The sequence below is a fragment of the Mixophyes fleayi genome, chromosome 2, assembly GCF_038048845.1.
Source record: "Mixophyes fleayi isolate aMixFle1 chromosome 2, aMixFle1.hap1, whole genome shotgun sequence".
Classification (NCBI taxonomy): Eukaryota; Metazoa; Chordata; class Amphibia; order Anura; family Limnodynastidae; genus Mixophyes; species Mixophyes fleayi.
The window spans coordinates 176,941,648-176,956,815 of NC_134403.1; the positions used below are offsets into that span (position 1 = coordinate 176,941,648).

The following is a 15,168-nucleotide window of genomic DNA, read 5'->3' on the forward strand; positions in this document are numbered from 1 at the left end:
TCCACACTATCCTCTAGTTCCCTGGGGAGTAGTTGCAGTTCTAGCACATATTACTGTGATGTTTCCATGGTTGGTCACTGAAAATAAAAAACAATTACTCCTAACAGTGTCAAAGTGGATACTTATAGTAAATTAGTACATTCAGATGGCTACATAAATTTCAAACTATCTGACAAATACACAGAGATTACACACGTGACATTTGTAGTAGACCAACTCTCAGAATCAATACCAAGGACAAACCAATAGATGTCCCATAAAGGTTGGGTTCTTCAGCAACAGGTTTGGTTTGTTTAATTTTACCTCTCTTCTTACCATCAGGCAACATAGAAAGGTACATAGCTCCCATCACCAAAGCAAGATGGATTGAATAGAGCCTTCAGAACTATGCTGTGGGACATTTTGCAGCACCATGTCCTCAGAGTATGTGGGTGTACAATAGGGTCATTAGAGGAGCAGCACCTGCATATTATCATAAAGGCTTGCCAGGTATCTTCACCCAAATACCTGTTTATGCATTTAGCCTACATGATAAGTTACTGCATGAAGAACCATTCAGTGATTGGTAGTCAATCCATGTCTTCTTGCAGCCAGCCTATATGACTGACTGCAGGAAGAGACAGGGGAATGCTGCTGTTTTCCTGTAGTAAGTCCAGAGAGTGAGAATTAGTTGTGTACATGCATACCTGAGGGTACATACTTAAATTTACCAGGCAACATTACTATAAATCCCACCTAATTACCTTCCTTTTCTTCTGCCTCTTCCCCTTCATTCCCCTTCCTCTATCCTCCATTCCTCCCTTTCTCCCCCGTGTCTTTCTGTCTGTCTACCTTACCCTTTAGATTGTACGCTCCTTTGAGCAGGGTCACCCCTCCTCCTGTCTCACCACTGTTAACTCTGCTCTCCAGCAACCTGGTCGTCCTCCTCGAGGACCCTCTTCCCCCTGTCCCCTCCCTCCTCTCCCCCCCGGGGGTCTCCCTTTTATCCGTGCCCTCCCTCTTGGGCTCCGTCGTACGCAGACCTACCCCTCTCCCCTCCCCCGCCCTTGCTGTGCTTTGAGCTCACTGAGTTACTGTGCTTATTGTTTACTGTACTGTGCTGTCTCTCCTTGTATTGTAATTTCGTTTGTCCCTGTACGGCGCTACGGACACCTAGTGGCGCCTTATAAATAAAAATTAATAATAATAAATAATAATAATAATAAATATAGGACAACATCCTACCTTTAAATTGTTTAATCATGTTTTGGTGATTTTCAATGGCTTCTTCCACAATCTTCTCAGGCTGGTCCATCTTCCACCTCCATTCAGTTCCCACAGGATTAGTATGATGTCTGAGGGACAAACACAGTAAAGATTACATACAAGGAGGAGACTGTAAGCAGCAAACGGACTCCACAAAAAGATTACAAAAGGGTAGTGTCATACTGGCGACTTTACGGTTTTCAGACTAGGAAACTGCAGCACTGTGAAGTGGTAATACGCTACAACAGTGTAATAATGCTGTTCCTATGTCACACTAGAAAGATTTTGTTGTAAAAACACTGCATGTGTATAAAAACACAGCAGACTAAACCACACTAGACACTACCCAAGAGAAGATGCATGGGAGAGCGCTCCTTCCTACTGGAAAATAAAAGGGATATTATTTGTCACTGGGAGACTTCCATTGCTAGATCAATTCATAACATCAGCCATCAATTCTACTTCAATGATAGGAGAGCTTAGTGCAAACAGTGCTTGCAACGCACCATACAACCCACTGAAAGACACATACTTGATTCATCTTTCCCTACAACCAGTTTTATTACTATTAATTAGCTCCGTTTTCATGTATACAGGAACCCAGGGAATAAAGCACCTCCAAACAGTATGAAGCTATCATGTCTTCCTAGTTAATTAACAGGTAGCATTCCAGGGTTCCCATCACAGACAGATAGTATTGTAACTGTAAAAGATATGCTTATTTTTAGCTTGCGCTGGGATCAAATGACAGTTTCACATACAATAGATGTTTTGCACACAAAAACAACAAACAACAACTACTGATTTAGAAGACACTGGGTGCTACTAAAAGTTCCATTGTTGCAAAGAGAAGGCACTGAATGTAATCTCCATGTGGAAAATTGCAGGAAAAATAATTCCTTATTGGAAAAATATGATCTGCCTCTACAAATACAGGTAGAATTACACATTTTCAATATTTCCATGAAGCAATGCTAGCCTAGCAGTTAATGTATACCACAGAATGCAAATGTTAGCGAAGTCAGCCTGATTTTTGGCATAACTTTTCTCAAAGTATAAATGAGGTTGTACAAAATACATATATCAACATACACTATTTCATCAATAATTTAATTTGAATAAAGCCATAAAATAGCCATTGTCAGCAGGTCTAGGGGAGCAATATCAGCAAGAACTGGGCAAAAATAAATAAATAAAAAAAAATCCTGCTCAGAGGAAAAGCAGCTGATCCACTATCTTTGGAGTGTGATCAGCTAGAACAGCTTGGGTCTAACAGTGCTGACCAGCTTTCCACATCCATCTGTCAACAGTGCAGGACCCAACACTTGCACTCCAGTAGTGTCAAGTTTCCAGTAGTATCAAGTTACTGTGACATGATGGACCGCCTATGCCACCCTGTTTGTTGTTGCTGGGAACCAACTGGGCCACCGTCCCCTTTCGTTATTCCGAATATGCTCCTCCTGCCACAGTAGGAGGAGCCTGCTGCCATCACTGGACTCTAATACGGCACCCAAAACAACGTTCCTTCTGGGTAACTGTCGCTTTTAGTCCACTCCCGTGCTGGTACACCTGGGCTGCTTACTATGAATCAGGGTGCTGTGGTGTTTACCAAAACAAATTTACATGCATTGCAAAGCTAAAAATATTTACACTTATCGGTGATATCTTAAAACCTTGCTGTGATATCCTGCATCTTAGTTTGGATACAGTGGACATCTGACAGCAAGTCTAGTTACATCTTCCTATGCCTTCAGGTGCTAGACCTCCCTCACACATCAAAAAGGTCTTTTTAGTATGGGTGCTTTCTTCAAACAGTTGCACAATACACATCTCCCTCAAAGAAAAGAATTCCCCAAGAAAAGTTTCAGAAATAAAGATTGCCTATATCAAAATCTACACAAAATATCCAAAATAAGTGTACTGGCAATTATACAAATAAGCGTCCTGCGCAATTTCCTTTCAATATATATATATATATATATGGAATGAAACCGCTGCACTGTAATGTACATGGGTTTGCAATTCGCTGTTCAGCTCACTCTGCCCAATTACATTGACTAGAATTAAAAACAAAATTATCCACCATCGCATGTTTAAATACCAACTGTATTTAAAGTAGCATTTTTAATCAAAATCCATGCTTTTGTAATGTCATACTTGTAAAATTTTGAAAGAACTGCATAAGGCAATGAAACGCTGTTGAAAGATGAGATCAGAACACAATGAGACATTCTTTAATTTGCCTCAGCCATCGTGCATTAATCAATGTGTCCTACAAGTGAACTATTGGTGTTCTTATCAGATCCCCTTATGATAATTTTGACAGTGAGTCATAAAGACATAAGTTGTGCGTTACTGTCGAGCATCTAGTAACCTGGGGCCTCAGCAAGCATTACACTGAATAGCTTTCATGGCTAGTTACTTGAAATATTCCCTGCAACTGCTGTCAGACCTGGAGGCTGCTAACTGGAATACCATTATTTATAGGATCATAGCTTCTGAATAACAATATTTAATAGGTATTTTCACACTACAGTGAAAACAAAAAAAAATATTTAATGGAACATTTCATTGCAAAAATAAAAAATCTTCAGTGAACAGTGTTACAGCTATACATGATTGAGTTAAATTACATGTACATTATTCTTACATGAATACAGACAGTAAGCAGGACTGCATTCTGCAATGTAATATAGGAATAGGTACCTCCAGCAGAAGACACATTTGTTAGCACAAGCCAGACTGGGTGTAGTTTCCATACATCTGTGACTTTCAATGCCATAGAATGTGTGCTTGTAACAGCCTCCTCTGCCTCGCAGCATGGACTGGGAGAAAAAGTAAACAGAACTATAATGCACATGTTTATGTACAAAATAACACAACTGCTAAATAAAATACAAAAAAGAAAAAAAAAAGAAAAAAAAAAAATCAGACTTCATTTGTAAAACATATACTGGTACATCAAATATGATAAAAACGAATACTAAATTTGTTTTTGAATGAAGAGTGAGCCCCCTCCTTTGCCGATTAATTAACTTAAAGCGTGTGAAAGGAAATAATGACAAATAACTGGAAAAAAGGGACTTTTTTTTGTGTTAATAAAGTGATACTAGGGATGTTACAGGAACTGTGTGATTCACAGTTCCACATAGAAATGGTTCTTCATCGATGGATATTGCTTAGGGAAACATCATCATTAACAATAGTTTTATATTGCTTTTCGACTTAAAAGGTTAAATTTTATCCATGAAGAACCAAATGGGGTTTCCATGTGTAGACAACATTAATGCTTTAACATGTCTGTTTCTAAATGTCTACCTGCATTTTTAACTGAACAGAAAGCTTCTTTCTGTGTTTCCAGCCATTTTTATCAGACAGTTGTTTACTTTTGTTGCTGTAGGATACACCACTACTTTAATAAAACAATGTGACAGGATGGACCTCCTATGTCACCCTGTGCGTTTTTGCTGGGGACCGGCTGACGTTTCCCTTCCACCATTCCCTTTTTATTTTCCCAAAAGCACCCTCTAACAGCTGTAGGATTGGCTTTTCCTGCTGCTGCCACTACTAGGCTCCATAGTGGCATCTGAAGGCAAGGGGTCAGGTGTACCAGCTAGGTGCCCAGCAAGGTGGTACACTAGCAGCGAGTTACCCAGATGGAACCAGTTCTAGGTGCCGCTAGGGAGCCTAAGTAGTGGCAGCAGCAAAAGCCAATCCTACAGCTGTTAGAGGGTGATCCAGCCACAACCACTTTTGGTGCCGCTCCCTTTGCCATAACACATTTCTGTCAAAAACAATATGAAAGTGCTTCTTATAGATGCCAGAGGGGGGCCTAACCCCTTGGTACCTTTCTGTATATTTGGTGCTCGTCCCAAATTAGTTAATGGTCTTCTCTGCAAAATTTCACCCATTAGTCTTACTACTCAACCTCCAGCTCCTAAGTATTACCAGCTCCCTCTGCCACCCCCCATAGACATTACAAAACATCAAATTAAGCCAATTTGCCACTTTGTCTCTGCTGCCACCTCGCTGCAGATTGGAAATCACTTGGCCCAACTTTTACCGCAGTGATGACTAGGATATAGTATGTTTAACGTATGGAATACATGACAGCCACTGTAAACAACTCTGCAATATTATTCTGCAAAACCTGGAAACCCTGGGCCATATAATAACATACACTTACCTTTTGCCCCTTAATATTACTCTCTAAACTTAGCTTTACTACTATTTCCTCTTTTTCTTCTCCTCTCCCTCGGCTTCTCTGCCATCCTTTTCTCCCTGACTTTACCTCCCCATAAAGACAAAACTCTTTGTTGACATTTCTGTATCTGCTCTGATGAAACTGGCGCAATGTTTATTCCTGTTGTGAGATGCTATATAACTATATACATACTAAGATTACAAGCGCTATTTTACGGACAAAAACCCCATCAATAAACCTACATGTTCCTTTTGACTAAAGTGGTTTTGGCAATTTGTTTCCTTTCCTGAAACCAAATGTGGTTTCACTTTTTGCATAAAAACCTTGCAAAATTTTATTTCAATTCTTTAACGGTTAGGAAATAAATGAAATAAAAAACATGGCAATGACTGAATACACTGAAATTCATTTAATATCATTTGGCAAATTAGACTTATTTACACAATAAAGCAATGGGACCAAAACTGAAATGTGTATTAATCAAAACAAAATACCTTTGTCCACCGGCAAAGCTTAACACCTGAATGGCTTCCAATCAGTCTGTAACCTGGAAAGCGGAAGGGAGAATTCAGAACAAAATTGTAATCCACCCTATAACCACTAAGCAGCTATTACTGGCTTGCAAGGTCAATCAATTATCTTGGCACTTTTATCTTTCCTCCTCTGAATTAATTCTGCAGAGTTCTTGGATTTATAAGCGATGCAATTCACAGCTATTATTTTAATGTGTCAGTGGCAGGCAGCTACATAAACAAACTAAATATATTTTAAAAGGGACTTAAGACATGCTTTTTTTTTGTTCTGGAGATGAATATATCATAAAAAAGTATGAAAACATAAGCGTAAGAAATTAACGTTTAGTTAAAAGTAAAACAACAGAGGAAAGTTGGTAGCTCATGAGCTTTATTTACTATAAATGATATATATGAATACGTGTCACATGGATTTAAAATAGTTCTACTTGCTTCAAAAGCAGTTCAGAAAAAGTGCATGTCTAGATTTAGAAACAAAATTTGAGCAGTATTGGAACTTTGCCGTGAAAAACTTTATATTTTCTAATGTTATCTTAAGACCATCCAAATCAAACACTCCTCCCTTAACCCCCTTCTGTACGATCTTGTGTAACCATCTATCTCTTATCTCCACATGGATATCTATAGCAACATGTTCCAAACAGAGCTTCTCTCCTTTCCTTCACTCAGAGATATCACTCTAACCATCAACACCACCACAATTTCCTCAGTCTCCCAAGCCCGCTGAGTAGGTGTGACACTTGACCCCATCATCTACATTTACTTTATTCCCATAATTTAGTCTCCCAGTCGTCTCCTCCACCTACACAATACTGCCAAAATATATGCTTCTCTTACCCAAAATGCAACCAAAACTCTAATTCATTTGCTCATCTCCCACCTCAACTACCGATTAATCACTGCACCGGGTCCAGACCGTCTAGAGTACTCGCTCTAGAAGGATGATGTCACTGTCTTCTGCGCTAAGAGCACTCATCTGAGAACTTTGGCCGAGCTTCAGGGGCAAAGGTCAACTGCAGGAAGTCAGAGACAATGCTCTTTGGGCAGTGGCACCTGTCAGACCCTGCTTGCATTCCACTTCACAATCAAATCAGACTTCCTCTTGGAGTTTGATTTGGTGGAGAGGAGGTGGTCCTGAAGAGTTGAAAAGAAAAACCTGGTGGTAGCCTGACAGAAAGTCAGTTTGTGGAGCCTCAGTGACCTTACCATCGAAGGGAGAGCATTAGTGCTGCACAACGAGATTCCTCCCGTTCTCCATTGCACGGACTAAGCCTGGCCACCTCTTTCTGCGGTCTGCAAGACCATCTTCCCCTTCATCTGGGGCTTAAAAATAGACAGAGTGAAGCAGTTGGCTTTGTACAAGAAGCCCCTCAAAAGGAGGGAAAGGGATACCGGATATCCCCACCATGCTGCAAGCCTTCTTTATTTGCAACTGTGTCCACAGGACTTTGATTGAAAAGAACACTTGCTCAGCTGGGAAGTCAATTTCCCGCTTTTTCCTCCTGTCTCTCTGGAGGTCCCTTGGTTGCGACAAGAGCAACAGCTCCTTTCCTTACAACAGAATTGCACCTTGGTCTTACCTGGATGTTGGACAATTTGTGAGGGAACAACATCTGGAGGGACTTGAACCAGACTTCTGGAAGCCAAAACCCATCCACAAGCTCATAAGAGCTAAGGACTTCATTGAGACTGATTCAGGACTCCCTGCTGATACAGCTAAATATGTGTGGGAGACAAAGACATTGCATGGATGTCAACCCAGGAGGGGGGGGGGGGGGTTTGCTGCAGGCCATGAAACAGGGAAACGGGGCCAACAGCTCACTAGTTCCGACCCTGTACATACACACATACATACATACATACATGGCAGATAGCAGGCAGCGAGGTGAGGTCCAAGCAATGGACCTGGGTCTGGGCCGGCAGAAGACAAGAATATCCGAGTCACAGGCAAAAGGTCAGGGTCACCAGCAAAGAATCAAAAGTCCATAAAACAAGCCAAAAGTCATACACAAGAATCCAATCCAAGGAACAGTACACTGCACAGTAGCAGGTCAGCAACCAGGGACTGAGAATTATAACCGGCAGGGGGGCTAAGCCCTCCCTGCCTTAAATACATAGAGCCACCAATAGCACCCTGCAGAAGTTAATCAGCCTCAGGAGGCTGTTGATTAATTTACCCTAGTTGCGCAAGCGCCCGGCCAGCTGTCATGCCGGGATGCGGCGATCCTGATTCCGAGCGTCCCGACCGTTGCCTTCGCAACAGCTGGGACAAAATTGGAAGTGAAGTCCTGGTCGTCATATAGACGGCCAGGACAAAGCCAGGGTAAGAGAGCAAGTTGCGACGGCTATTGGAATCGCCGCAGCTGGTAACACAAATGTGCAGAGAAAATGGCTAGCACACAAGACGTATAAATAGGCACAGGAAGACTCCTGTCTATTTATAGGTATCAAAGTACTAACATAATTTGGGGCCTCAATAGGTGCAGGGTAAGATGTGGAGAAGTGCCAAACAGAAAAAAAATATGCAATAAACAGCAAAAAGTTCCTACAAAATAATGTAAATCATAGCAACACTATTTACAAATGTCAATTGTGCTCCATTAATAAATTCATTGTACAGCAACAAGTGAATTTATAGCAGACTGTTGTCACCAGGAGATGGCGTAGTTGAGTTACAACAGTAGATATAAGAGTTCTGTGTACATTGTATATTGTCTGCACTAGCTGTAATGTCACACATTTTGTTGCATAAACAACCTTTGATCAATTGTCACCTCGGTTACTGGTTAAGACTCAAATAGTATCTTTAGAAGAATCTTTTTTTTCTGTCAATGTAAGCAAAAAAGTGACACCTCCTGCCAGTTCAAGCCAATACATAATCTGAACAGACACTGCTATACATCTGCATTTGTTGATAACAAAAAAATGTCATTATCTTAATCATAATTCAGTTTGGTAGTTATCTTTGTGGAGACAAGACTTCAATTTTCACCAGTATATCAAGGTAAGACCTGAATAAGCACTTAAACGTTCAAATATTTGTCCATACATTTATTACTGCAGAGCTTATTTTTCTTGGCACATCGCTGATGACCTTGCTTCCATGGCCAAAGATTTTCTGTGCTGTCTGGGCTGATGCACTTATTTGGCTGAGTATCAAACTTTGAATGAAGAGTGATAATCAAAGTGTAAAAGTAATGAGCTTTCCGTGGCATCAACAGTTAAACAATGACTACTATCGGATTTCTGATTTTCAGATCAACTAGGAATCTGATAAAAATCCCTGCATGTGGATGTGTCACTCATTAGCATTACTTACACGTTCAAAGCACCATGAACCTCATCAGAAGCTAACATGATACAGTAGATTTTACCTACCCATTCAAAACCTATAAGAGGCCATAGAAAGACACCAATGTAGCATTAACAATTTGTACTAATTTACAAGGTAAAACATGCATAGGTAATCATTCACAATACAATAAGTACACATTAATATGCTTGGAAATTATGGTGGTTCAATTTTCTTGATCAATATAGAAGAATGACATTAACATCTGCAGGCTAGAGTGCCAATAATAAGTCCAAGTCGACCCTAACGAAATAGCATGGCTTGCTTTATTTTGATTAAGAATTAAGACCTCAAAATGAAAATCCAATAAACTGGATAAGCAGCTCAGTAAGCAATATGGTAGAGTCTGGTTCAATTTCATACCTTAATGCAATGATGTCACACTAACATAGTTGTCCTACAAAAATCACAAATTCTAACCACATTTTCTTGTCTTTCCCTTTGATCTTTACAGGTACTTCAAATAGACTAAAACGATGAAAAATGATTCAACAAACTAGCTCCAGCTTCACAATTCTGAGTTGACAAATTGTGAACACTTTAGCCTTTTAGAAACCCAAATGCCACTCTGAAAAGAAACAAAGTTTATGGCACTTATAATACAGCTGGTCCCTCCTATTAGCGATACAAAATTAAATTAAATATGTATAATTTCTTGGTGTACCCGTAAGCACACAGCCCCACCACAAACAAAAATTTAATATACACACAGACACACACACGGATTGCAAAAAAAGGCAGCATTCGTTCACTTGTATGCAAACATTTTAATAGGAAAAAATTATATGGTTTTTAAAATGCGACATTTATTATTGTAAAGCATTTCTACACAGAATAAAGAGGGAGTGCATAGAGATGCGCAATTAAAGTTAAGCTAGGTTATTGTTCTTTTTGGATGAAAATTAAGTAACAATTCCCTTCAGTAACTCAGCAGCTGTTTTGGTTGACTGTGATTGATGTAAAATCACTTAAATCACATAAGCAGGTGTTTTCATTGGAAAAAAGAATTACAGATGACAAGAATCAAATCTAAAAGGGTAAAATTAACATTTGATAATACTATCATAACTCCCCAAATGTCTTAACAGAGGCACTTGGGGGCAGGGATAATGATTTACATAATGCTTTTAACTCCCACACTCCAAAAACATACTTGGGGGTTAATTGTCTGCTATTAAATTGACCATAGTCTCTCTCCTTCTCTGTGTGAATACACGGGAATTTAGACTAAGCTCCAATGGGGCAGGTACTGATGTGAGTGAGTTCTCTGTACAGCGCTGCAGAATTAGTGGCGCTATATAAATGGATAATGATGATTCAAAACAGAGGCAAGATAAAAGCCTTTATAGAGAGTCTAATAAAGATGTAGTAATCCCCTTTTCTGTACGCAATGAATGGTTATTTAATTCAGTGTGCTGTTCCTCGGTCATACTAATTGTTGTAACATGTAACGACATGAACAGGGTGAGCCAACTATGAGTATAAGTAATATCAATTGCCCTAAAAAAGATCCTTAATTACACAGATCTACTGTAATCCATATGGACAAGCTAAAGTGCCATCAGAGCAGTTGTTTTCTGTGGTATGATAAAAACCTGTAGTTGGCAGAGTATGTGAAATAGTGTTTGTTCAAACGCGTTGTGGGTTCTGCGCTAGACTTCCTCAGTTTGGGCGTCCACCTGGCTCTTTATAGCAAAGTATACACGAAGGAAGCAGTAAGTGATTTACTTTAAATCTAAAAATGTCTGTTGCTCTATTTGCAAAACATACAGAGGCACCAAGATTGGATATGAGGGAGCCCAAATGTGCCAAAATCACTGGCAGTCACCTTCTTAGGTATACAAATCACCCCCATATATTTCAATCATTTACGAATGATAAAACAGTGGTTATTTTGATTAAACAGAAATAAGTTATGCTAATGACTCACAGATGTCTGATGTTGATGGTTGAAATAGTATACTTACTAGATATTAGGGGGCGCTCTAGTCATCCTGATTAATGTGCACGCTCAAATTCTAACCAAGGGGCATGTCTAAATCATGTATTGGATAGTTATATTACTACAAAAGGGTAATCTCCTTGGGACTGGCAATTTACAAATGCTTTCAAACCCTCTGCTAGATAAACAGAATAATGCAGTAGCACTTCTCACACATAGAAAATTGGCATCAGCCAGATCTTTCAGACACATATGACAACCAGGTGTGGTAGATGCACAGAGATATGTGCATCCCAATATACAGGACTATGCCTTTTATGCAAGTGGGCATAACTCATATACATGAATTAACTATGCATTACTGGATCAAAAAGTGTTATTCATAAAACCAAAAACGTAGAATATGCCCCCAGAATGCACTCCTCATATATGTTAATCCCCCTCACGTATGTACAATTTATTTTTTGCATGTTTACTTATAAGCAAAACACTATGTTTTACCCAAACTTTCTGTCTGACCCTTGCACTCAAAACATGCATCTGCAAAAAAGAAAACTACCGATTTGTTTGTACAACAAAACACTCCAGATGATCATATAATTTAACAAGCTTATTTTTTGTTGCACAATTAAACAAACAGCAATAAAAAAAACAGCAAAAAGTACCAGTAATGTTGTGAATATCTTTCTGTGAAAGGCTTGCTAAATCTGAATTTTGCTTTAAACACAAATGGACAAAAGTAGCTAATAAAATGCAGTGTGCATTACCTCAAAAGATCTGTCTCAACGGGGAGCAGAGATCTCAGTTTCCTTCAGTAAACATTGCATTAGGCTATTCTGTTTAATACTTGGCAGGCCACACATGTCACGGACAGTTAATGCATGCAGTTCTCACGCTTAACATACCTTGCTTAGTGAGGGCCTCCTGGAGAGCAGGAGTAATCATTTCTCTTGGTTCATCCACGTCTTTGGAGTCAGAGTTTTGGAGAGCCCTTCCCACATTTCCACTAACATCTTGCTCTCTCTGGGGACAGAAAATTAATAATAATTAAATAAGCATCAACTCTCTGCATTCTGATATATTTTAAACAGAGAAATTACACACACACACACACATATATATATATATATTTGTTTTCTTTGAACAACTAGTTGAGAACCTTTCAAGCACGTGTCTATTAGTCATTCTCTTCGCTATTCTCTTACAAATCCTTATCTCTTTTTCAAAAGCTCTCCTTCTCTATGTCTGAAAGTAATTTTTTTTGCAACCAGTCAGCTTGCCCACAGCTCTCACCATGTTACCTAATGGCATGGGGGGTGGGGGGGGGGGGGAATGTGGTGGGACATTCAAAAGCCTCTCTGCTGACCACATCATGTGACTGTGGTTGCCATAGTAGTGGTCCTGAATCATAAATCATAATAGCAGCATATAGAAATGTAGTAGGGAAAAGTTGTAAATTCTGACATTCTTCTTATAGCCTGCCACAGTGTTGCGGGTTTTTTTGAGGTGCTTTTTTTTTTTAAATGACAATATTTTTTTTTTTTATGAGATTGTTGTTTTAAATCATTTGTTCACTGGGCAGAAAAGGTTTGCTTTTTTGGTACAGGCTTAGAATAGCTTCTACTTAAGGAAAAAAAAAATGAACCAAACAAATTTAAAAAATGGTCTTATTTCTATGGTGTACATTTCAGTGCAAAAAATATTTCTAGTTACTATGCATCCAAATGTAGCGCAAATGGTCTATGAAATGTATTTACAGATATTGATGCTTTCATTATTGTAAACTGGAGAAACAAAATGTGAGAAGATACCTTAGCGATCAGAAAAAAATTCTAAAATTTGGGTCACACATTTCATACCCACATTTTCTATTTCTCAAGCTATACAAATTCTGTCGAAAGTAGAGAAGCTCACTGACCCCTGTGTTTTGGTTTTGTTTTGCTATTTTGTTGAAAAATCAATGTTATTGGGCATAAACTAACCAAATTTAGTGCTCCACCTGTTTCTTGGATAAGTAATGTAATTGTAAAGCGAATAAATTATCCAAAAAACAGTTTAATTCCTGGTAGGCCTTCATTAATTCTACACACAAACCAGATTGGTCTTCCTCTCCATCTATGCATATTGGCAATGCAGCCATCCTCTTTGGGTGTATATTACACCCTACACTTATAGTTAAATATGTAAAGAAATGGACAAAGGCAGTTTGGTTTCTGTCTCTATAGGTCCCCCTCCACTTGTAGAATATAGTAAAAAAATCAGCCGTTATAGACTGTACAATATGAATTGAAATGGACAAAGGCAGTTTGGGCTCAGTCTGTGTATGACAACCTACCCATAATGAGAAATTGCCCAAACAGCAGCCTTTCAAGACGGTACGTGATATGGAAATGCCCCAAGTCCCTTTCCTCTTTGGGGGTAGATTGCACCCTACACTTACATAGAAAGTTTTAAAAAGATGTTATTGTCATCATCTGGAGCTTCATCCTCACCAGTGTGTACGTCATCATCACAGACTATCAATTCATCGCCGCTTGAATCCGCCATTAGAGACCAGTCAGTGCTTGGATGTCTTTGATGGTGAAGGCCTTCCTCGTGGAAGATGTAGTTCATTTTTATAAACATAATTTTCTCCACATTTTTGGGAAGTAACCTGACTAAGTTCCCGGCTGTGCTGAACACTCGTTCAGAGTACACACTGGAGGGTGGGCAGCTTAGGTATTGCAAAGCAAGTTTGTACATGGGTTTCCAAATGGCCTGCTTTTCTTCCCAGTAAGGAAAGGGACTGTCTGACATTTCCATCTCAAGTACCTCTTGAAAATAATCCTCCACCATCCTTTGCATGTTAATACTCATATTGGCTGGAGTTATGGGCAAGGTCACACATTTTTTGGAAAAATCCTTCAAACCAGCCCAGATGTTAAACTGTTCTGGTCTGCCCTCTGCGTCTTCCCTGCTTCTTTTTGGAAAATTTAATTTTTTACGAACAGCAGCAGCTTGAGAAACTGAAGGAGGACATGTCGTCAAGCCAAGGCCCAGTTCAGCGGCCAACTTGCTGAGCAATAGCTCCTTGCAAAAGTTCACATCTCGCTCATTTACAAGTAAAGACTTAATGTAGGTCTTAAACCTTGGATCAAGCACAGTGGCCAAAACGTAGTGATTCGAGTTTAAGATCTTAATATCTCGAGGATCATTGTGAAGCGAATGAAGTACTTGATCGACAAGGCCAACATATTTTGAAGGAGGAGATGAAAGCAAGCAATTCAGCAGTTTCTCAAGCTGCTTTTCCAATAGTCTAATTAAAGGAATGACTTGGCTCAAACTAGCAGAATCTGCACTCACATCACAACTTCAAATGCTTTCAGCACCTTGCACAGCACTGAAAGGATTCCCCGCTATGCAAGAGTGAAATACATCCCCCCTCCTTTCCCAATGTCATGGCTTGTGCAATACGTTTGGATGGCTTTGCGCTGTTCCTCCATCCTCTGAAGCATGTACAGGGTGGAATTCCACCTAGTTACCACCTCTTGCTTAAGTTGGTGGCAGGGCAAGTTAAACTGCTCTTGGAGCTGCTGCAATCTCCTACATGCTGTGGCAGAATGCCTGAAATTTTACTGGCCACCGAAAGCATCTCCTGCACCTCACGGTTATTTCTTAGGAAGCTCTGCACCACCAAGTTGATGGTGTGAGCAAAACAGGGGATATATTGTTGGCGTTATCAGAAATGACATACCCTGGGGAGAGTCCAAGTGGTATAAGCCATGCATCAATCACTTCTCTTAGTTTGCGTAACAAATTGTCAGCCGTATGCCTGTTAGTGAAGCTGGTGATACAAAGAGTGGCCTGCCTGTGACAAATGTTACGTAGTGGTGTACATGCTGCTGCTGTTCCT

At 39.7% G+C, this 15,168-nt stretch overlaps 1 protein-coding gene across 2 annotated transcripts in view; it reads right to left on the minus strand.

Annotated features, from left to right (window-relative positions):
- Positions 1–15,168, minus strand: part of LOC142138382 (S-adenosyl-L-methionine-dependent tRNA 4-demethylwyosine synthase TYW1-like) — a 121,776-nt gene that overhangs the window by 62,795 nt on the left and 43,813 nt on the right. For both annotated transcript variants that reach the window (XM_075195025.1, XM_075195024.1), the window contains exons 8-11: positions 12,182–12,299; positions 5,944–5,996; positions 3,952–4,070; positions 1,225–1,334 (exon numbers count right to left, since the gene is read on the minus strand). In XM_075195025.1, the coding sequence (XP_075051126.1) occupies positions 1,225–1,334; positions 3,952–4,070; positions 5,944–5,996; positions 12,182–12,299 (400 nt within the window). The remainder of the gene's footprint in view (positions 1–1,224; positions 1,335–3,951; positions 4,071–5,943; positions 5,997–12,181; positions 12,300–15,168) is intronic.